Source organism: Cherax quadricarinatus, chromosome 5 (assembly GCF_038502225.1).
Source record: "Cherax quadricarinatus isolate ZL_2023a chromosome 5, ASM3850222v1, whole genome shotgun sequence".
Lineage (NCBI taxonomy): Eukaryota > Metazoa > Arthropoda > Malacostraca > Decapoda > Parastacidae > Cherax > Cherax quadricarinatus.
Window position 1 is genome coordinate 62,903,058 of NC_091296.1, and position 22,584 is coordinate 62,925,641.

Below are 22,584 nucleotides of genomic sequence, written 5' to 3' on the forward strand. Positions count from 1 at the left end.
GAGAGGATGAACCAGCAAGGCTGGACTTAGTATTCACCTTCAGTAGTGCAGATATCGAGGACATCACATATGAAAGACCCCTTGGGGCCAGTGACCATGTGGTTGTAAGCTTCGAATACACAGTAGAGCTACAAGTGGAGGGAGAAGCAGGAAGGCCAGGACGAATGAAGCCAAACTACAAGAAAGGGGACTACACAGGAATGAGGAACTACCTGAACGGGGTTCAGTGGGACAGAGAACTGGCAGGGAAACCAGTTAATGAGATGATGGAATATGTAGCAATAAAATGCAAGGAGGCTGAGGAGAGGTTTGTACCCAAGGGTAACAGGAGTAATGAAAAAGCCAGGATGAGCCCATGGTTTACCCAAAGGTGCAGGGAGGCAAAAACCAAGTGTGCTAGGGAATGGAAGAAATATAGAAGGCAAAGGACCCAGGAGAATAAGGAGAACAGTCGTAGAGCCAGAAATGAATATGCACAGATAAGAAGGGAGGCCCAAAGACAATATGAAAATGACATAGCAGCGAAAGCCAAATCTGACCCGAAACTGTTGTACAGCCACATCAGGAGGAAAACAACAGTCAAGGACCAGGTAATCAGGCTAAGGAAGGAAGGAGGAGAGACAACAGGAAATGACCGGGAAGTATGTGAAGAACTCAACAAGAGATTCAAAGAAGTGTTCACAGAGGAGACAGAAGGGACTCCAGAAAGACGGAGAGGTGGGGCACACCACCAAGTGCTGGACACAGTGCACACAACCGAGGAAGAAGTGAAGAGGCTTCTGAGTGAGCTAGATACCTCAAAGGCAATGGGGCCAGATAACATCTCCCCATGGGTATTGAGAGAGGGAGCAGAGGCGCTATGTGTACCCCTAACAACAATATTCAATACATCTATCGAAACAGGGAGATTGCCTGAGGCATGGAAGACAGCAAATGTAGTCCCAATCTTTAAAAAAGGAGACAGACATGAAGCATTAAACTACAGACCAGTGTCACTGACATGTATAGTATGCAAAATCATGGAGAAGATTATCAGGAGAAGAGTGGTGGAACACCTAGAAAGGAATGATCTCATCAACAGCAGCCAGCATGGTTTCAGGGACGGGAAATCCTGTGTCACAAACCTACTGGAGTTCTATGACATGGTGACAGCAGTAAGACAAGAGAGAGAGGGGTGGGTGGATTGCATTTTCTTGGACTGCAAGAAGGCGTTTGACACAGTTCCACACAAGAGATTGGTGCAAAAACTGGAGGACCAAGCAGGGATAACAGGGAAGGCACTACAATGGATCAGGGAATACTTGTCAGGAAGACAGCAGCGAGTCATGGTACGTGGCGAGGTGTCAGAGTGGGCACCTGTGACCAGCGGGGTCCCGCAGGGGTCAGTCCTAGGACCAGTGCTGTTTCTGGTATTTGTGAACGACATGACGGAAGGAATAGACTCTGAGGTGTCCCTGTTTGCAGATGACGTGAAGTTGATGAGAAGAATACACTCGATCGAAGACCAGGCAGAACTACAAAGGGATCTGGACAGGCTGCAGAACTGGTCCAGCAATTGGCTCCTGGAGTTCAATCCCACCAAGTGCAAAGTCATGAAGATTGGGGAAGGGCAAAGAAGGCCGCAAACGGAGTACAGTCTAGGGGGTCAGAGACTACAAACCTCACTCAAGGAAAAAGATCTTGGGGTGAGTATAACACCAGGCACATCTCCTGAAGCGCACATCAACCAAATAACTGCTGCAGCATATGGGCGCCTAGCAAACCTCAGAACAGCATTCCGACATCTTAATAAGGAATCGTTCAGGACCCTGTACACCGTATACGTTAGGCCCATATTGGAGTATGCGGCACCAGTTTGGAACCCACACCTAGCCAAGCACGTAAAGAAACTAGAGAAAGTGCAAAGGTTTGCAACAAGACTAGTCCCAGAGCTAAGAGGTATGTCCTACGAGGAGAGGTTAAGGGAAATCAACCTGACGACACTGGAGGACAGGAGAGATAGGGGGGACATGATAACGACATACAAAATACTGAGAGGAATTGACAAGGTGGACAAAAACAGGATGTTCCAGAGATTGGACACAGTAACAAGGGGACACAGTTGGAAGCTAAAGACACAGATGAATCACAGGGATGTTAGGAAGTATTTCTTCAGCCACAGAGTAGTCAGTAAGTGGAATAGTTTGGGAAGCGATGTAGTGGAGGCAGGATCCATACATAGCTTTAAGCAGAGGTACGATAAAGCTCACGGCTCAGGGAGAGTGACCTAGTAGCGATCAGTGAAGAGGCGGGGCCAGGAGCTCGGACTCGACCCCCGCAACCTCAACTAGGTGAGTACAACTAGGCGAGTACACACACACACACACACACACACACATACACACATATATATATATGTCTTCTGTAACTCCTCCCCCAGCTGTCTAGGTAAATTTATTTAGGTATACACAAATACAGTTACATAGATTATCATACATAGCAGCATAAGTGTAGAGAACCTATGATAACCCAAAAAGGCAGTGACTTGTTTCCATTGGGGTCCTTGATTGTTTTAGGTTTTAGACAAATACTATTTACTGCACAAGGATCATTAAGGCCGCATATCACCTGTACTCCGCAAGTGGGGAATACTTTCTAATTTCTAAAATAAAGATCACAGTAAAGTCTGGATGCAAAGCCGCTGAGAGCTGACCATACCACTCCCTGCCTCGTTCAGTGTATATAAGATAAGATAAGATTTCGTTCGGATTTTTAACCCCGGAGGGTTAGCCACCCAGGATAACCCAAGAAAGTCAGTGCGTCATCGAGGACTGTCTAACTTATTTCCATTGGGGTCCTTAATCTTGTCCCCCAGGATGCGACCCACACCAGTCGACTAACACCCAGGTACCTATTTGCTGCTAGGTGAACAGGACAACAGGTGTAAGGAAACGTGTCGAATGTTTCCACCCGCCGGGAATCGAACCCGGGCCCTCCGTGTGTGAAGCGGGAGCTTTAGCCACCAGGCCACAGGGCCACAGCAGCTTCTGTGTATACATAGCAATACACCTCTCAGATATTTAGTGAGAGGAAAATAAATGCACATCTCTCAGATGTACATAAAACAATATCGCTTCTGTCTCTCGTTTTTCTTTACATTTGTTCCCTTCTCTTGCCCACATCTCTTCACGCTGTTATCATCGTTCCTCTTAGCTCATACCTTCTTTACTCAACTCCAACCCCCTCCCTCTTTCCCACTCCTCCCTCTCCCCCACTCCTCCCTCTCAATACCCCTCGCTATCCCCACTCACCAGTCCGCCTTATAAAAATATGGAGATTTATGGTTTACAGAAAATCTGACGTAAAACTTGGTGGCCAAGAACAAGATTCTGACAGATAATGGCGGCCCAGAGAAAGTTGAAACTCACTCCATCATAAAATTCTGACAGGGAAACACTTGCAACATGATGTGAATTTTGCGAGGCTAAGTAGGCCCGGGAGGGCTGCTGGGAGAGCATGTCTCGGCTGCTGAGAGAGCTTTGCTCCGGCTGCTAAGAGAGCCTGGCTGGGGAAGAGGCTGCTGAGAAAGCCTGGGGCAGGGGTTAAGTGATCTCTACTGTGGCATTTAATGACGGTGTACACACATACATTAACACATGGGCTGTTTCTCACCAAGGTAGGGTAGCCCTAAAATTAATAACTTTCACCAAGCGAAAATTTGTGTATGCAATAACTTCGCTAAAATCATTCTGAACCTAACGAAAAAATATATTTAATTGTTCGTTTATTATTAAATTATTGTAAACTTGTTTAAAATATATTTTGTTGAATTAGGCTAAATTAAACTGCCCTCGTTATAGTAAGGTTAGGTGAGTTTTCTTAGGTTCTTTTGGTACAAAATTATTAATTTATACATTTACATAAATGGAAAAAAAAGAAAATATTTAAACGTACAAGAATTTTTTTTAGAAAGGACTTAATTTTAAATGAGTTCTTGCTGATTTGGCCAATTTTACCTATTCGGCACGACATATATATATATATTATATAATTAATAGTATGGTGGTAGTGTGCTGCTACACTATTCTATATGATAGTAACACAGTGAGAACGACAGCTAGTTAGGTTCCCCTTTCATGTTCCATTACGCAGATTGGTGCTCATACGCGGTGTTGAAATGTGTCAGCTTGAGCTGGGAGACTATAAGAGCTGGGTAACGAAGGTATGGTAAAGATATTGCTGGTTCATCAGCTATGGGAACCCCCAACTCGTTTTTCTTCTCTTTCTATCTCAACTGAAACCCAACTTGTCGCAGAGATTTTTTTGCTTTAATGCAAAAAAAGCTGACTTTATCAGCATTTTTAAGGAATATTTTGTTTTGTCAGGAGGAGAAATTCTCCTGACACTGGGGTTAGTTGTGTAATGGCCTGCCGAGTGGAAAAAATACACAAACTCTGTATAATGCGGTGCTTTATTGACTACATTTCGATCAAGTCACAAACAGATCTACCTGAGCAGAGAGAGCATGAGTGTATGTAGTGAACTATATAGTGACGCGAAGAGTAGGGTGGGGAATGCTGAAGAGAGCTTCGATTGAGAAGAATCTGCACGGAATGGGCAAGTAGGGTTGTGGCTTTGTAGGATAACGATAGTTTCCTGGCAGAGGGTTCACCTACATTGTGAAAGCCGTTCTTCTGGTCGAGATTCTTGGATGTACGGACGAGTGATGGTTCCAAGATTGTGTGTTCTTCCCCTGGTGTCAGTCGTGGCGTCGCTGACACTGGTGACTGATTCTTGCTCAAATAAATTGGAATTGCCTTTCCCTTCCTCGAATCTAACCCGATTACCTCTCGTATCCCAGACTATAAATGACCTTTTTAATAATAATAATAATAATAATAATAATAATGTAACAGTAATTAAAGCATTGTTGTAGCTACTAACACTGGGGTAGTAACACCTCGTTCAATTGAACCTTTCTGACCAGATGTAATTAATTGCCTTAATAGAGCGCTAATTGAAAAAGTAATTATTTTATCCAATTTAAATTCGGTTAATTGAACCGCCATTAAAATTAGCCACTCGCTCATTTATAATATGCATCAGATAATTGATCCTTTGAGGGTTTCTTGATGCGAGTGTTGGGCTCTTGATCCAAGGAATAGTCACTGGCATCGAATCTGGTTCTGTAGACTTCCTATTGGTCAGACATTTCAGACCAGGGCAAGAGTGGAACCTTTACTCCCTGGCTAACTTCGTCGTCGTCCTCTTCGAGATCTTCCACCTCACCTTCGACGGTATTTAAGACTTTGTTCTCATGCTTCAGCTTCACGTCTCCAGACCATGGAACTGAACTCGTCTCCAGGCTGAGGGACTGACCACCTCAAATACTTTCTCCAAGTTGTGCAAGAAATGTATAAAATACCGACGATATGAAAGTTAAGACACATGTGCAACATCTGGATATCTTTATTGTAGACGTTTCGCCATCCAGTGGCTTGATCAATACAAATTCCAGGACATAACTTGAAGACAGTAGAACTATATACAGAAGGTGAGGTAATCAGTCCCTCAGCCTTGGAGTAGGTGCCTGCTACGGTGTTCCTCCTTTCTTATGTTCTTATCTCAGACCAAAGGGCGGCTGGAATCTTTGGACACTGACTTTCATGAGTATATATGAGCAGATCTCTCCAGGCTGAGAGACTGATCACCTCAAAACTACGTCTTCCAGGGTGATGGACTGATCACATCGTCTTCACATCTCTGCTGCTTCTGTTACCTCTGTATTCGACTTAAGCAGCTTATTGTGTAGACGAAACGTTTCGGAATAGATACCTAACCGTTGCACATGTCCTAGTGCAGTATTGCATGCTGGCTCCAGCATGTGAGAATTGCTTGGTTTCTACTGGGCGTCCATAGTTACTGTGAGATCTGGCTGAGTAGATATATTACTGCGTACTTGACTTTTGGTTCGCGTAGAGAGTCAGGGTATGTGTACTTTCGTTGAGTATAAATAAGTAAAGATTTTTATTATGTATTCATAAGAGCTTCTCTCCCCCCTCCTTCCTTAAGATGTAGCGAGACAGAGATTTTGGTGTGGTAATAATGGATGGTGGCGTAATACGCAGATAACCCACACATAGGAGAGAGGAGCTTACGACGACGTTTCGGTCCAACTTGGACAAAGCATCCTTAACCCCTGCCAGTTTTTCTTCAGAAGAAACAAAAACACAAATGACACAATAATAAAAAATACTAGGCCTACTTTACACAACACTGGAAAAAATGAATACCCGCTTGGATTCTTTATCGACCTTAAGAAAGCTTTTGATACAGTAGATCATAGCATCCTACTCCTCAAGCTTGAAGTGATCAAGGTCCCAGGGCCGAAACGTTTTCAAATATGTTCTGGTGTTTGCTTACGTGTCTTTCTAAATCAGTTTGTTGGTATCTATTATCAAGGTTTAAACCATGGTCTGTAACAGACACAGCATAAATCGACTTTTTAATGGAGAAATCTCCATCAGCGTGTATGAGGAAGGAAGGGGGGGGGGTCTAGTTCCTAATTTCCCTACCAGCTTGTGGTTTCCTAGCTTTGTGTGGTAGGGTGGAAGGAGTGGGGGAGAATTAGAGGGAAAGAGGGGTATGGGGTATTAGAAGGAGGGAGGGAGTGTGTGTGTTCGTTGTGCGAAAGGTTCACTGATAGGTATAGGCAGCAGTAACAGCATTGACAGTGTCCTGGCAGTAACTGTTGGTAGAGGGTGTCAGGCAGCAGGCACAGTGCTGCTGCAACATCAGTGCAGCACTGTGGAGGGGAGTCGCCAGTCTCGTCTTGGTGTAGTGAACTGCTATTATTACCAGCAGTGACACCTAATAATCGAATTATCGCTGTTGAGATTAGTGCTCGCCGGCAGGCAGTTCCCAGTCTGTGGGACCTAGTGGCACGGATAATTGTTGCCTGTTTTGTCCTGGTATTTTATTGTGTGAATGTGTCCTGGTAATTTTTTTTTTTTGCGTCCTGGTGGTGTATCCTAGGTGTTTGTCATGGTGCTCTTTCTTGGTGTGCGTGTGCATCACCCATAGAGGGGTGGACCATCTGGTAGACCAGCAGGTGGTACATCATTGGGTGTCTTGTGGTGGAAGTATTAGCATTGGTCACCTGAGGACCCAGGAGTGGTGTCGGAGGGTCGACATATAATAATAACAATAATAATAATAATAATAATAATAATAATAATAATAATAATAATAAGTAATATAATAATATAATTAATAATTATTTCTACAAGTACATGTACAAGGTATACAGTCCTATCTGACATCAATGACATACTACTGTATAGAAAGCCCCTTGTTATGCAGAGGATTTCGGGCAAATTACATCAGTTTTGTCCCAGGATTCGACTCACACCAACTGATGGGTGAACAGGGACAGCAGATGTCTTATGGAAACACGTCCAAATGTTTTCCAGCCGTGCTGGGGAATCGATCCCCGGACCTGTGTGCGACTCAAATCATAATGACACGATTGCAAACAAACCACGATACGGGTGGGGATTGAACTCGCGGTGAGTGAGTCGTAAAACTCCAGGCTACTCTGGCCGGAGATTCATCAGTAAAAACTTGCATCTGTGGTCACAGTGGTGCCTATGCTAACCATCCTATGGTGTATAAATATACCTAGTTGGATGACACTTATTGTAGCCAGCTGGCACAGTAGCTAACTCGTCGGTCTGGAATTTTACGACTCATCGCGAGTTCAATCCCTGCCCGTGTCGTGGTTTCTCATTGTGAGAGCTGAATGCGCTAACAATCGAGCTACAGTTTGTCATAACTCATTAATGCCTGAGTGCTGCTGGCACCTCAGGCATTTCTCCTAGATGCCAGGTTTTCCTAACCCTTGCTTGTTTTTTTTATCACCTAATTTTTATATCTGTCGATGCAGCGACAACATCTCCTGGTTGCTTTGTGGAAGAGGTCTGTGACCAGTCGTGGTTCGTGTCGTACGAATCATAGCTCGGTCTGTGTGTCAGCGACCCAGTTGCCCAGTTCTGCTGTTGCTGTCACTGCTGCTGTGTCCTAGTGTTGCTGCCGCCACTGCTGCTGTGTCCTGTTGCTGCCACTGCTGTGTCCTAGTGTTGCTACTGCCGCTGCTGCTGCTGTGTGTGGTGGCGCTGGTGCTGCTACTGCTGCGTGTACTGGCACTGCTGCTGTGTCTGCTAGTGCTGCTGTACTCACCTAGTTGAGGTTGCAGGGGTCGAGTCCAAGCTCCTGGCCCCGCCTCTTCACTGGTCGCTACTAGGTCACTCTCCCTGAACCATGAGCTTTATCGTACCTCTGCTTAAAGCTATGTATGGATCCTGCCTCCACTACATCGCTTCCCAAACTATTCCACTTCCTGACTACTCTGTGGCTGAAGAAATACTTCCTAACATCCCTTTGATTCATCTGTGTCTTCAGCTTCCAACTGTCCCCCCGTGTTGCTGTGTCCAGTCTCTGGAACATCCTGTCTTTGTCCACCTTGTCAATTCCTCTCAGTATTTTGTAGGTCGTTATCATGTCCCCCCTATCTCTCCTGTCCTCCAGTGTCGTCAGGTTGATTTCCCTTAACCTCTCCTCATAGGACATACCTCTTAACTCTGGGACTAGTCTTGTTGCAAACCTTTGCACTTTCTCTAGTTTCTTTACATGCTCGGCTAGGTGTGGGTTCCAAACTGGTGCCGCATACTCTAATTTGGGCCTAACGTACACGGTGTACAGGGACCTGAACGATTCCTTATTAAGATGTCGGAATGCTATTCTGAGGTTTGCCAGGCGCCCATATGCTGCGGCAGTTATTTGGTTGATGTGCGCTTCAGGAGATGTGCCTGGTGTTATACTCACCCCAAGATCTTTTTCCTTGAGTGATGTTTGTAGTCTCTGGCCCCCTAGACTGTACTCCGTCTGCGGTCTTCTTTGCCCTTCCCCAATCCTCATGACTTTGCACTTGGTGGGATTGAACTCCAGGAGCCAGTTGCTGGACCAGGTCTGCAGCCTGTCCAGATCCCTTTGTAGTTCTGCCTGGTCTTCGATCGAATGAACTCTTCTCATCAACTTCGTCATCTGCAAACAGGGACACCTCGGAGTGTCTACCCTTGTGTGTCAGAAGGTAAACTAAAGTTCATCAGGCAGCTGACAGGAGAGACCGGAAGTGCCATAATCGCTGGCCACTCGTAGATTAGTTTATCCAGAGGGTAAGGGAGGACCCAGGGGGAGGGGGGAAGAGCCAGGGCGAAGGGCCTTTTGAAGAGCCAAGTGAGCCGGGGGGGGGTACACCTGTGCGTGTGAGAAGCTAGAGGTGAACAGATAAGAAAGAGGGAGATAAGGAAGTTATCACCTGACTGGCTTGAGGTAGTCACTGCAGTCAGTCAGTGGTGTGGTGGGTGCCTGCCCTACTCCAGTCACAGGGAGGAGAGTGCCCCTACTCCAGTCACAGGGAGGAGAGTGCCCCTACTCCAGTCACAGGGAGGAGAGTGCCCCTACTCCAGTCACAGGGAGGAGAGTGCCCCTACTCCAGTCACAGGGAGGAGAGTGCCCCTACTCCAGTCACAGGGAGGAGAGTGCCCCTACTCCAGTCACAGGGAGGAGAGTGCCCCTACTCCAGTCACAGGGAGGAGAGTGCCCCTACTCCAGTCACAGGGAGGTTACCACCCCGTCACCACCTACGAACACACACAGTAGTTCATGACACTTATAGTGAATAGTTCATTTATGTCAGCAGTGTGTGGTAGAATCTGCTGACGGGTGTTAGTATTCTGACTCGCTCACTCAAGTTTTCTTTTATTTGATAAACTAACGCTGACTTCAAGGTCTCTTATTCAGTATATTACATATTTTTATTGTTTCTGCGTCGATAAGAGAATACTGGAGAGCCTGGGGTGAGGAACACTGGTGTGGAACCTGGGAACACTGGTATGAGAAGTGACAGTGCGTAGCTACGAAATAATTAGTTCATACAGTAGCACAATGTTTTAAAGGAAATTACACCGCCTGACTGACCAACAAAAATTTGTTTGGATAATTAACCCTGAGAATTAGTAACCCAAGACCCAGGATGTGACCCACCCAGGTCCCGTAGCTCGGCTGGTAGCGCCCTCAGCTCTCACACTGAGGTTTGTGGTTCGATCCCTGGTACGGCTGGAAACATTAGGACTTTTCCCGATGATAACTGCTGTCCATGTTCACCTATCAGTAAAATAGGTACCTGGGTGTTAGTTGACTGGTGTGGGTCGCATCCTGGGGATAAAACTGGCCTAATTTGCCCGAAATGCTCTGCATAACAAGGGGCTTTCTATATAGTAGTATGTCATTGATGTCAGCTTGGCCTATATACCTTGTACATCTACTTGTAGACATAAATATTATTGGAGGGCGAACATGGGCAGCAGGGGTAAGGAAACATGCCCAACGTTTCTATTTATGCTAGAACATAACCCAAGTTGTTTTGTGTTAAGCTGAAGGTGTTATCAGTTGAGCCACGAGCCATCCCACTGAAACCAACCCGATTTTTTTCCCTGTTTTCTCGTTTACATGAACAGCTTTCATAACTGCTTCCCTGTTGAACACACGCAAGTTAGGCAGTGTTATTTTTCACCTATTGGCAGCAGTTTGTAGACCTCGATGGTAGTTAGTGGTGTGGTGGAGCCTGTTGATGGTGTGGTGGAGCCTGATGGTGATGAGTAGTGATGCAGTGGTCGGAATCTATCTACCTGTTGATGACTCACGAAATCGTAATGACACGATTGCAAACAAACCATACCACGGGCCACTGACCGTCCAGTTAACCACTGGACCAGCGGCTTAACGCGACGGTCTGGAGTTTTGAGACTCTCTGACCGCGGGTTCAATCCCTCCCGTGGTATGGTTTACCTGTTGATGTTTTCGGGAAATGTTACCTCGGATGCCAGTATAATTAATGTGGAGATATATGAAGGCTTATAATGAGTCTTGTATGTCAAACACAGGCATGTTCATCGTATTGTTAAGACATTTTGGTAGTCATCCTCTCCCGTGTAATGCCTCTGTCGCAAGTGTGACTTCGTGCCTCGCTAAAAAATACAAAGATTTTGTTGTAATTTTTAACCCGGAGTGTTAGCCACGCAGGATACATTGCGTCATCGAGGACTCTTATTTTCATTGGAGTCCTTTAATCATGTCCCCCAGGATGCGACCCACAACAGTAGACTAATACCCAGATACCTACTTACTGCTAGGTGAACCGGCAGGCAGTATGAGGAAACATGTACAAGTTTCCCCCGTGCCGGGGATTGAACCAGACACTCGTTATGTACACTGAGTGCACTATCAGTCTAGCCACGACACCCCTGTTCAGCGTTTTATATAATATGCTATATAATAGTTGCGTATACCGGCTAACCGCGTCCAGTAGCCAGTAATTTAGATTTGAGGTTGAAGAGTGCATGTCATGAAGGGAGGAGAATGAATCGAGTTCAGTCAAGTGTCATTAACGAGTTTCTCCTCGGAACAAAGCACCATGTATCTTTTATAAAGAAAACACACCTCGTTCAAAGTTGTCTCGTAGAGCTTTCTATTTTGTTAATATAGAACTTATTGTGATGTATACCAGCTCCAAGTTTCTGAGCAACTTCAGCTATTCTCAAGAAATGCTCGGGAAATATTGTCTTCCCTACAATATCTTGCAATAAAAACTTGTTCTTGCCACTCTCCATCCTGTGAGCAGATGCCCCGACAGTTTCACTAAGTTAAAACAATGATCCACAAAAGTTTGGCAGAGTCGCCATCTCCAAACTATTCCATGTAATATCATCCTCTTTAACTTCGAAATGTATCGAAAAGTTGTGTTGTTTCAGTGCTTGAAACCCATCTCATTATATAGACTGGTATTCCGCTTGGGTACTCAGCATATTGCAATGCTATCGTCTCGTACATCAGTATGTCGTAATGGCGATTTGTGATAATGTTCCTTTTGTGTTTCAGCTGCCGACCATGGCTGCCATGGAGAGACATCAGGGAGACGAGACAGCAAGGCAAGAGCCAGTGAAACGGTGCCAGCTGGAACAGCAGCAGCAGCAGCACCAGCAGCAACACAGCCAACTAGACACGTCACATTGCAGGGCACAGCAGCAGCAACATAGAGGGGGGATGCACAAGGGTGCCCCTGTCTCGCACTGCCCTGCTGCCACCACCACATTGTTTCGAAGACAAGTGCCACAGATGTTGGTGCCGTCTTTGGCCATCTACTGCCTGATGCTTGTGGGGTCGTTCATCACCCCTTGTGTGGCTATCTGTCCTGGCAACTGTACCTGTGATGATGAGGTGAGAGATACTCCAGTCTAATTCACGATTTTTTCTCTCTAGCGCTCGGTGGTATTTCAGGGTTAGGATAAGAGTTCCTTTTTTCATTTAAAAGCCAAGAGCTCTTAATAACCTGCCTCAGCTCATTCACAGCCCAGCCCTAGCTAAGGTGGTATACTACCTCCCTGCCCCGTGGGATGCCATTTGCAACAGTAGACTAACACTCGGTCACTTACTTATTGCTAAGTGAACAGGGACAGCAGGTGTAAGGAAATACCACCAACGTTTCCACCTGTGCCGGGGATCGAACCACGGACACTTGGTATGGTACCTGTGCGCGCTACCAACCAAACCATGGGATATCTTTCCCTCCCCTCCCCATCTATCTGCCCCTTCACTTTCTTTCTCCCCTTCCCCTCCTTTTCCTTTCTTCCCTCCTCCTTTTTCCCTTTCTTCCCCTCCCTCATTTTCTCTTCTCCCCCTCCCCTCCTTTTCTCCCCTCTTTTTCCCTTTTTCCCCCCTCCCATTTTTTTCCTCTCCTTCTATTGCCCTGTTTTCCTCCCTGCCCTCCTTCCTTCTTCCCCTCTTCCCCCCCCATCTTTGAATCCTCTATAACTGTATTTCTAATCTCTGGCAGCTGTTCACCTGTGAATCTTGCTCCTACTCAGTGGTTGAACAGGCAGATCAACAAAGTCTGACCAAAGGCTGCACAGAGAGATTAAAAAAGCCTGCAAAGCCAGTCACAGGTGTCTTGTAGCTCAGTGGTAGAGAACTGATCTCTCACCCAAAAGGACCTGGATGTGAATCCAGGGCGAGATGTATGGGCAGGCATCCTAATACCTAAGTACAAAGGTGTTTCACCTTTGTCATGATTTTTTGTAATTGCAAAGGTGCCTGTAGGGACCTTGGGGAACTTTTAGAAGTCTCTTTTAATATTAATAATTTAATGGGGGCTTTAAATTGATGCTGGTTATTTTGGTATGATAGTATTTGTTGGATGTGTATTTGTTGTTGTTACTGCTTATTAATTTTATCATTGCTTTTATGTTGTGTTGTACATACAGGCAGGGCCCCACTTATACAACAGATTTGGTTCTGGGCTACTCCTGTAAAGTGAAAATCACTGTAAAGTGAAACAGCCTTTTCTTTCACTTGAGATGCATAAAAAAGTCTGATGTATATTAAGTGAGCAGTAAAGCTAGGCCTAAAAGATGCATAAACAGTATGTTACGTTGTCCCTTTTTACTTCAGTGGCTTAAATAAGGCCTTATAAAGTCTAGGGAATACATACATTCATGGTTAGTCATCCTCACTCTCTAGATTTTGTTCACAAATCCTCTCAACAGGTTATTTAAACTATTAATACAAAAATAGGAATATATTCTAGACAGGTATGTACAGAATATACAAGTTAAGCATTTTCCTGTTTATAGCAAGGCATGCACACCCTCTGTCTGAGCTCAGCCAGTACAATCACATGGTCCTATCTGAAACGATTAGTAATTTTTTTTTAAATGGCCTTACCATTGTTTTGACACACTGTAGCCACTCGGGGTATAATAGTCACAATCTTCAAAAAATAGTCAAGTACAAATCTTACCTCCTAGGCACTCACATCTTGCCCAGAAGTAAGAGTGGGGGAAAGGGTCCTTGTGCCATGTTGGCACCACCACAAGAAGTGAGAGAACCACCCAGCCTCCTCCCCACCTTTTACACAACAAAAGAACATCGACATGCACAATTCTTTAACTACTACAATAATTGTTTTTTCCATTATTATACCTTATCTTACTTTTAAAAAGAAATACAGTGGACCCCCGCATAACGATTACCTCCGAATGTGACCAATTATGTAAGTGTATTTATGTAAGTGCGTTTGTATGTGTATGTTTGGGGGTCTGAAATGGACTAATCTACTTCACAATATTCCTTATGGGAACAAATTTGGTCAGTACTGGCACCTGAACATACTTCTGGAGTGAAAAAAATATCGTTAACCGGGGGTCCACTGTACTGTCTTTATAATCTCTCTTTTAATTGTGCGAGTTTATAGTAGAACCTATTCGTAATGAAATACAGGGCTTGACTCGACTGGCTTTTTCTCCATAAGAGTGATCTGCTCTCATGACAGAATTAAGGCAGTTGTGCCCCCAGCAGTTTAATATAATTAGGTATTCCAAATAATAAGTAACTGCTACTTAGTTACATAAATACATGTTGGGTCCTATAGCCCCATAACATAGTACACTTATTACCTTAAAATATTTTTATCCTTAGCTTATAGTGAGTGGTGAATACATATATTTATTGTAGGGAGTCTGAATAAATGAGGAATGGGTATACTATTTGAAAACTGCTGCGTTAGCAAAATACCGTAAAGTGCAGTGTTGTAAAGTGGGCCCACTTGTATGTAGTTTTTTTTTTTTTATGGCTGAGTGACCTACAGGGGTCAGAGTGAGGAGTGGTGGTTATTTTTTTTACATGTGCGCTACAACCAGTGTGGCTATACAGCTGTGAGAATTAATGGTGACAAGCTTGGTGTTCAAGACTATTGGAATTGACTGTTCAACCAATGGCTCTCATAATTTCTCCTTTCCCCTTCCTCTTTCTCACACACTGTGGAGAAGTTTGAATTATACACAGTATAACATGCAGTAAAGGTTGAGAGCAAGATGCATGTGCAACAGTTGGGTATCTTTATTGTTGAAACACTTCTGCTAAACTATAGGCTATTGTGTAGATGGAAATCTTCCTCGTGTATTTGTTGGTATTGTTACATATAATTATTACAATAAGGGTTGCATCAGCTGCTCAAGACCCATTATTGACTTGTATTGTTCATTCCAGGCCCTTGTTGTCCGCTGTGAGCCATCAAAAATTGATGTTCTGCCACTGACCTTCAACCCAGCACTGCAGCAGCTTACCATGTATGGCACAGAAATTCACACACTGGACATAAATTCACTGCACTGGTACCTGGATCTCCGTCATGTTAATCTTAGGTTGGTGTTTTAAGATCACTGGCATAGTGCTCAACAAGGACTTACAGTACATAGTGTAAGAGTAAAATAGTTACATAGAATTCCATTTCTTTAATGTACTTTGACATTTAACAGTTTACTTAATTAAAAAAGGTTAAAATTCTCATTGTTGCATGTGAATGTTTAATAAATCCTCATTAGCATACAAGAATTTTTGATAGTATTTTAACCTTTCTGTAGCAGTCAATAGCACCCTAAACTAGAAATTAAGTTCTGTACATGGCTTTAATTTTACCTTTTAATTTCTTAGTGAATGAAACTGGCTGCATATTACTGTGAAAAAACTTAATTCTCCACTCTTGTGAAATCTGGTATCACAGTATATTGGTGTTCACTGGCAAGTTAATATCCAGTTTGAATCTGAAGTGTTACAAATATGCAGTACCTCTTCATTTTACACCATTTTTCTTGTGCATTACCCAGCAGCAATTTCTGAACGTTTCGTGTTAAAGAATTCAAACGTATATCTCGGTGCATTTTACTTTGATGTATAGTAGTAATTTACTTAAGCATCTCTGATTTGTTAAATTTACATTTTCTCTTGCATATTTTCTGAAGACTTCAAAGATGTTGATTGTAAAACAAAATTATCATTGCTGATTAATTGTAAATGTGTAAAATAATTGTAATAAACAATTGTTATTACACACTGATTAATATGTCCATTAAACTGGTTGAAAATTATCAGCAACCAGTTAAACGTTGATCTTCATCAGGCATCCCTCGGGCAACATTCCTTGATGCTGGTGAAGCTTTTGACCTGAGGAATTAGACATGCTCTCCCAGTGACAGAGGCAGAATTTCTATACTTGGGGAAGACTTATAGGTATCTAATTAGAAGGAAGGTAGAAGACTTTTTTTTAAAGCAGTGGTATTATTAGTATCACTATTTTTCATTGGGGAGCTGAAGGAATTTTTTAGCCTGAAGCCTTCCTTTGCACTACCCTAGTGATTTTCCCTTGGATCAAACCTGAATGCCTCCCTTATACCTAGGTACTGTATGATCCCTATGGGTTTATTGCCCTTCATTGGGTATGGATTGAGTAGCATAAAGATGATGACGCTGCCAGTTAGGTTAGGTAAGGTTTGTCAGGAAATAGGACGAGTGTTTCCTGACGCAGGTCTTAGTCATGTGTTAATCCACAGCTGGAGCTTTTGGTCATCAGACCGAGGCCTTCTGCTGGCTTACCAGTCTACCCCTTAAAAAAATATTATGGTTATGATTAACTGGACAATATTCCTGATCCACCATGAAGTCTGGTCTCAGACTGAGCCGTGGGGGCATTGACCCCAGAAACCCTCTACAGGTATACTCTAGGTAATAAGGATCTATCAAGCTTCCCTTAAACTCTCGTTAAAATTTTTCATAGTAATTAAAAAAACCATTGAAGATTCTTTGCTGAAGATTACTCTTTTGAATGAGTTTCCAATTTATAGTAATTTGCACAGCTTCAACACTGAATTTTAACAATGTGAAAAGCATTATAGAGGCTGTTCTTAATTTTTAAATCATAATTTGCATGATTCTCTTCTGCTGTGATATTTATAAATAAACAATTAAAAAAGTAATTATAAATAAGGCTAAACATTGGAGAATCTTCATAAATATACAATGGAGTATTTAAAAAGGTTTAATTTAATGCATGCTCATAATTCAAAATTTAAATACCAAATTTATACATTTGCTAGTCTTGTGTTGTATATTTTCTTGTGTATTGTGATTTTGACCAACACTTGCTAAGCAGCATTTGACATAGTGTCTTTTAATGATTGGAGGAAGATAAGTCAAAAAATAATAGTGGTGTTTAGTTTTTTACAAATTGGAAATGGTGAAATAGTTATACAAATATTTAATATGCCATTTGCTAAATTTACACCAAAACTGGCACAGCAGCTTCACTTAACTGTGCTAAACTATGCTTAAAGTTCATTAACTTTAGTTACCCATTTTAAAAATTTTCAGAATGATGCTTCATCTTCCTCTGGAAAAAACAACCATTTATTTTTTAGTTTAGAAGTGAACTTCTTAATAGGCTTAGTTTTCCTCAAATGTTTTTTTGGTTTTTCAGCAAAAATGTGATAATGCAAGTGATGCCTAAAACTTTTGAGAATCAAAGGCAGCTTGAGGAACTCTACTTGGCACAGAATAACATTAGTGCGTTGGCAGCCGACATGTTTTTAGGACTCTCCAAACTCATTGTAAGTGTGACATTTTATTCAAATATTTTTTTATATTGCTATACAGCCTCTCCTCACTTAATGACTGAGTTTCATTCCTAAGACCACATTGGTAAATAAATTTGTCGCTAAGTGAGGAGAATACTGTAATGGTAGTGGGTTTGTGTCAACCATCTTTGATATTATTTTAATGTCACCTTTGAACCATTTGACACTTCTGGTATATTTTTAAATGTTTATACAGTAGTGTACTGTATGTTGTAATAAACAGAATAGAGGAAATCAACTCTAATATAAATTATTTAGGCATGTATACTGGTCAGAGTGCGTCGTAAGTCTGAGTTGTCGGTAAACAAGTATGTCGCTAAGTGAAGAGAGGCTGTAGTACCGTGGCATGACATAAAGATGGCCTTGTAGTCTTTAAGTTAGGTTTAAGCCTGCCTGAAATGCTCTGCATAATTAGGGGCTTTCAACGTGCACTCTGTTGCCCATTTCTGTATAAAATGTATCACGTTTATTAACAGTATAAAATGCTGACACTATTGTAAAAGATGCAAAATGCCATACAGTATGACCCCCGTATCTGCTGGGGATATGTTCCAAGACCTACTGTAGATATCTGAAACCCTGGATAGTAGCAAACCCTATGTATAAGTCATCTTTTGTTTACATACATCCTAATTTTTAGTTTTCTCATTTTTAGTCCTTTTTCATTATTTCTGATTACTTTTGGTCATTTTGAGTAATTTTTAGTTATTCATGATTTAGTTATTTTCTGTACTGAATAGTCTGTCATTAGGTGAGTTACAATGAATACAAGACAATTAAATATTCTATTAGTTCATGCTATATGGCATTAATAAGTTTGGTAGAGAATTAGTTTTGATTATTAACCTAAGGTGGACACGATGGAATGATTAACATTTGAGAGGATTACAGATATTGGGAGTAAGTATTTATTGATTATAGTGTTTTACCTATGTTTATGATATTGAGCAAATGCACGTATAGTTTTTACATATTTATTTATGATAGGCTAGATAGGTTAAGGAGATAAGGTGTTTTCTAACTGTAGTTTTAAAAATGCTAGCTGAGCCAGTGGTTCTGGAGATTTCTGGCAGAGAGTTTCAGATTTTCTCCATGGGGAAGTGGAACAGAATTCTTCCTCTGTAAGCCATGCATGTTGTAAGAGGCGACTAAAATGCCGGGAGCAAGGGGCTAGTAACCCCTTGTCCTGTGTAAATTACTAAATTTAAAAAGAGAAACTTTTGTTTTTCTTTTTGGACCACCCTGCCTTGGTGGGATACAGCTGGTTTGTTGAAAGAAAAGAAGTTCCAGATTTTGGGTTCTTTTATGTACAGGTCTCCCTCAACATTCACGAGGGTTAGAGGATCAAGAGCCTCGCGAATGTTGAAAAATCGCTAATGTTTGGTGCCCCAATGTATTGTAGGGAAATATAATACAATACTGCTTACTTGTTGAACCATGAACAATCATAAATTACATGAGAATGTCGTAAAATATTGTACTAAATACATACATGTTATGGTTTAATAACATGTATTTTATTAAATACCACTGCCTCCACCAGTGCCCCAACCTCTGTGGCACACTCCTTATATTTTGGTACAATTTTTTTCTTCAATTATATTGTGTTTCTCAATTTCTTTACCAAAGGGCTGGCACTAGCAAGTTTCTTTGGGCCCATGGTTAATTATGTAGCAGTTGCACTCAATCTACAAGCACCAAACACAATGAATTATTGTGAAATGTTTGGAAGAGTGTGGAGACTAATGCTCACTCCAGCATGAACAAAGCCACACTGACGATGCCTCAACCACTTCTTCCACCACTCCTTCAACCCTCGTATTTTTTTATAATTTCCTTCAATGCTATTGTAGCATTGAAGTAGCAGAGATGTTTGATTCTTTGCCATGTTCAAGAGTAAACATATGATGTCACCATCCAATACCTGTCCGAATAGCCATTCCAATATTCAGTCATGAATGGGTTGACATTATTTATACGTACTGTAGTTTAATAGCAAATAATGAACAAACAAAACACTTGCTACACTGAGTGGTGGGAGGGCTGGCTGCCAGTTTTGGGGGTCAGAGGGAGGGTAGTAGGGACTCGGTGGTGGGAAACTTAAATATGATTTGGCAGTTGGGAATTCGCGAATGTGTGAAGCCCATGAAAGTTGAAAACGCGAATGTTGAGGGAGACCTGTACATTGAGTTTTTGAAAAAAATTAACCTGACATGGGAAATGTCAGAGATTATTGTCTAGTATTGTGTCTGTGGGTCCTGTTGCAACTGTGAAGAAAGTGCTTCAGATCGGGATTTGTATTAGAATTGATTGTTCTGTAAATGTAGGTTGCACAATAGTACGAGTGGATGTTTCGTATGGCGAGTAGGTTTAGTTCTTTGAAAGGGAAGGGGGTGTTGTCTAGCTGCGGATTGTGTGAGCAGTCGCACCGCAGTTTTTTTGTTGGGTTATTATTGGCTTTAGATGATTAGTTGTTGTGGAGCCCCAGGCACAAATAGCATAGGTGAGGTAGGGGTAGATCAGTGAATATTGTAGTGCAAGTAGTGCTGTTTGTGGTACATAGTAATATATCTTTGAAAGGATGCCAGCTCTTTTAGATACTGTTTTTGTTATGTGCTGGATATAGATGTTGAAGTTCAGGTTGCTGTCAAGGTGCAGACCCAGGAATTTTCCCTAGTTATGTTTAGCAATGAGGATGTTGTTAAGCCTTTCACTGTCAGTCCTGTAATATTACAGCTTGCAAGCCAGTGTCGGTCCTGTAATATTACGCCAGAATCCTAGCAGTCTCAAATCTTGTGGGCGAAAGCTGGTAGGCCTGAATGGTCAGTGCGTGCTGTATAAAAAAAAAAAAAATGCTGCATGCAGAGAAAAAAACACTATGCAGTGTATTTTTGTATGGTATTTATGGTTGTATTATTTTCTTATATGGGTGTGAAGCTTGGGTTGTGAATGCAGCAGTGAGGAGGCAGTTGGAGGCAGTGGAGATGTCCTGTCTAAGGGCAATGTGTGGTGTAAAATTTTATGAAGAAAATTCAGAATGTGGAAATTAGGAGAAGGTGTGGAGTTAATAAAAGTATTAGTCAGAGGGCTGAAGAGGGGTTGTTGAGGTGGTTTGGTCATTTAGAGAGAATGGATCAAAGTAGAATGACATGGAGAGCATATAAATCTGTAGGGGAAGGAAGGCAGGGTAGGGGTCATCTTCGGAAAGGTTGGAAGAAAGGGGTAAGGGAGGTTTTGTGGGCGAGGGGCTTTGACTTCCAGCAGGTGTGCATGAGCGTGTTCGATAGAAGTGAATGGAGACGAATGGTATTTGGGACCTGACGATCTGTTGGAGTGTTAGCAGGGTAATATTTAGTGAAGGGATTCAGGGAAACTGGTTATTTTTATATAGGCGGACTTGAGTCCTGGAAATGGGAAGTACAATGCCTGCACTCTAAAGGAGGGGTTCGGGATATTAGCAGTTTGGAGGGATATGTTGTGTATCTTTATACGTATATGCTTCTAAACTGTTGTGTTCTGAGCACCTCTGAAAAAACAGTGATTGTGAGAGTGAGGTGAAAGTGTTGAATTATGATGAAAGTATTTTCTTTTTGGGGATTTTTTCTTTTTGGGTCACCCTGCCTCAGTGGGAGACTGCCGACTTGTTAAAAAAAAATTATTTTCTTGGTCTCATTTCATAAATGAAAGATTTATTATGGAAATAGAGATGATTTTGAATGGTTTATGGTCTAAAAGTACCTTGAAATTGAGTTCAAAGTAGCAGAAATGTTCAATTTTTGTCAGTGTTCAAGAGTAAAGAAATCACGTCACGCGTTCAATACACATCAGTTGGTGGGTCTAACATGCTTTCACAAATGCGCTGATATTATTTATACCATTTTTACAATAATGAAGTAATGTGCATAACAGTAAATCTTCTATTTTTTGTGTGAATAAAAATTCAAAATGGAAAGCATGCGTCATATAAGAAGGGCCTGGAGATGTGACTAATGAACAGAGAAAATGTTATTTTAGTGCTAGGAATGTTTGTATTGTTAATTCTGGACCCTAATGGGATTACAGTGGACCCCCGCTTAACGATCACCTCCAAATGCGACCAATTATGTAAGTGTATTTATGTAAGTGCGTTTGTACGTGTATGTTTGGGGGTCTGAAATGGACTAATCTACTTCACAATATTCCTTATGGGAAAAAATTCGGTCAGTACTGGCACCTGAACATACTACTGGAATGAAAAAAGTTCGTTAACCGGGGGTCCACTGTATATTAGTGTTTAATAAGATAAGATTTCGTTAGGATTTTTAACCCCGGAGGGTTAGCCACCCAGGATAACCCAAGAAAGTCAGAGCGTCATCGAGGACTGTCTAACTTATTTCCATTGGGGTCCTTAATCTTGTCCCCCAGGATGCGACCCACACCAGTCGACTAACACCCAGGTACCTATTTGCTGCTAGGTGAACAGGACAACAGGTGTAAGGAAACGTGTCGAAATGTTTCCACCCGCCGGGAATCGAACCCGGGCCCTCCGTGTGTGAAGCGGGAGCTTTAGCCACCAGGCCACCGGCCATAGGGTTGTAAGAGAAGTAAATGCGAGGGTCTTGGCAAGAGGCGTGGAGTTAAAAGATAAAGAATCACACATAAAGTGGGAGTTGTCACAGTTGCTCTTTGCTGATGACACTGTGCTCTTGGGAGATTCTGAAGAGAAGTTGCAGAGATTGGTGGATGAATTTGGTAGGGTGTGCAAAAGAAGAAAATTGAAAGTGAATACAGGAAAGAGTAAGGTTATGAGGATAACAAAAAGATTAGGTGATGAAAGATTGGATATCAGATTGGAGGGAGAGAGTATGGAGGAGGTGAATGTATTCAGATATTTGGGAGTGGACGTGTCAGCGGATGGGTCTATGAAAGATGAGGTGAATCATAGAATTGATGAGGGGAAAAGGGTGAGTGGTGCACTTAGGAGTCTGTGGAGACAAAGAACTTTGTCCTTGGAGGCAAAGAGAGGAATGTATGAGAGTATAGT

At 42.4% G+C, this 22,584-nt stretch overlaps 1 protein-coding gene across 10 annotated transcripts in view; it reads left to right on the plus strand.

Annotated features, from left to right (window-relative positions):
* LOC128685076 (leucine-rich repeat neuronal protein 2) overlaps positions 1 to 22,584 on the plus strand; it is a 472,917-nt gene that overhangs the window by 435,307 nt on the left and 15,026 nt on the right. For 9 of the 10 annotated variants that reach the window (XM_070103086.1, XM_070103097.1, XM_070103092.1 and 6 more), the window contains 3 exons: positions 11,977 to 12,315; positions 15,142 to 15,296; positions 17,405 to 17,534. In XM_070103086.1, coding sequence (XP_069959187.1) covers positions 11,986 to 12,315; positions 15,142 to 15,296; positions 17,405 to 17,534 — 615 coding nt within the window. In that variant the 5' untranslated portion in view covers positions 11,977 to 11,985. Of the gene's footprint in view, positions 1 to 9,401; positions 9,765 to 11,976; positions 12,316 to 15,141; positions 15,297 to 17,404; positions 17,535 to 22,584 lie in introns of those variants that run through there. The other variant, XM_053771560.2, reaches the window with a different exon arrangement.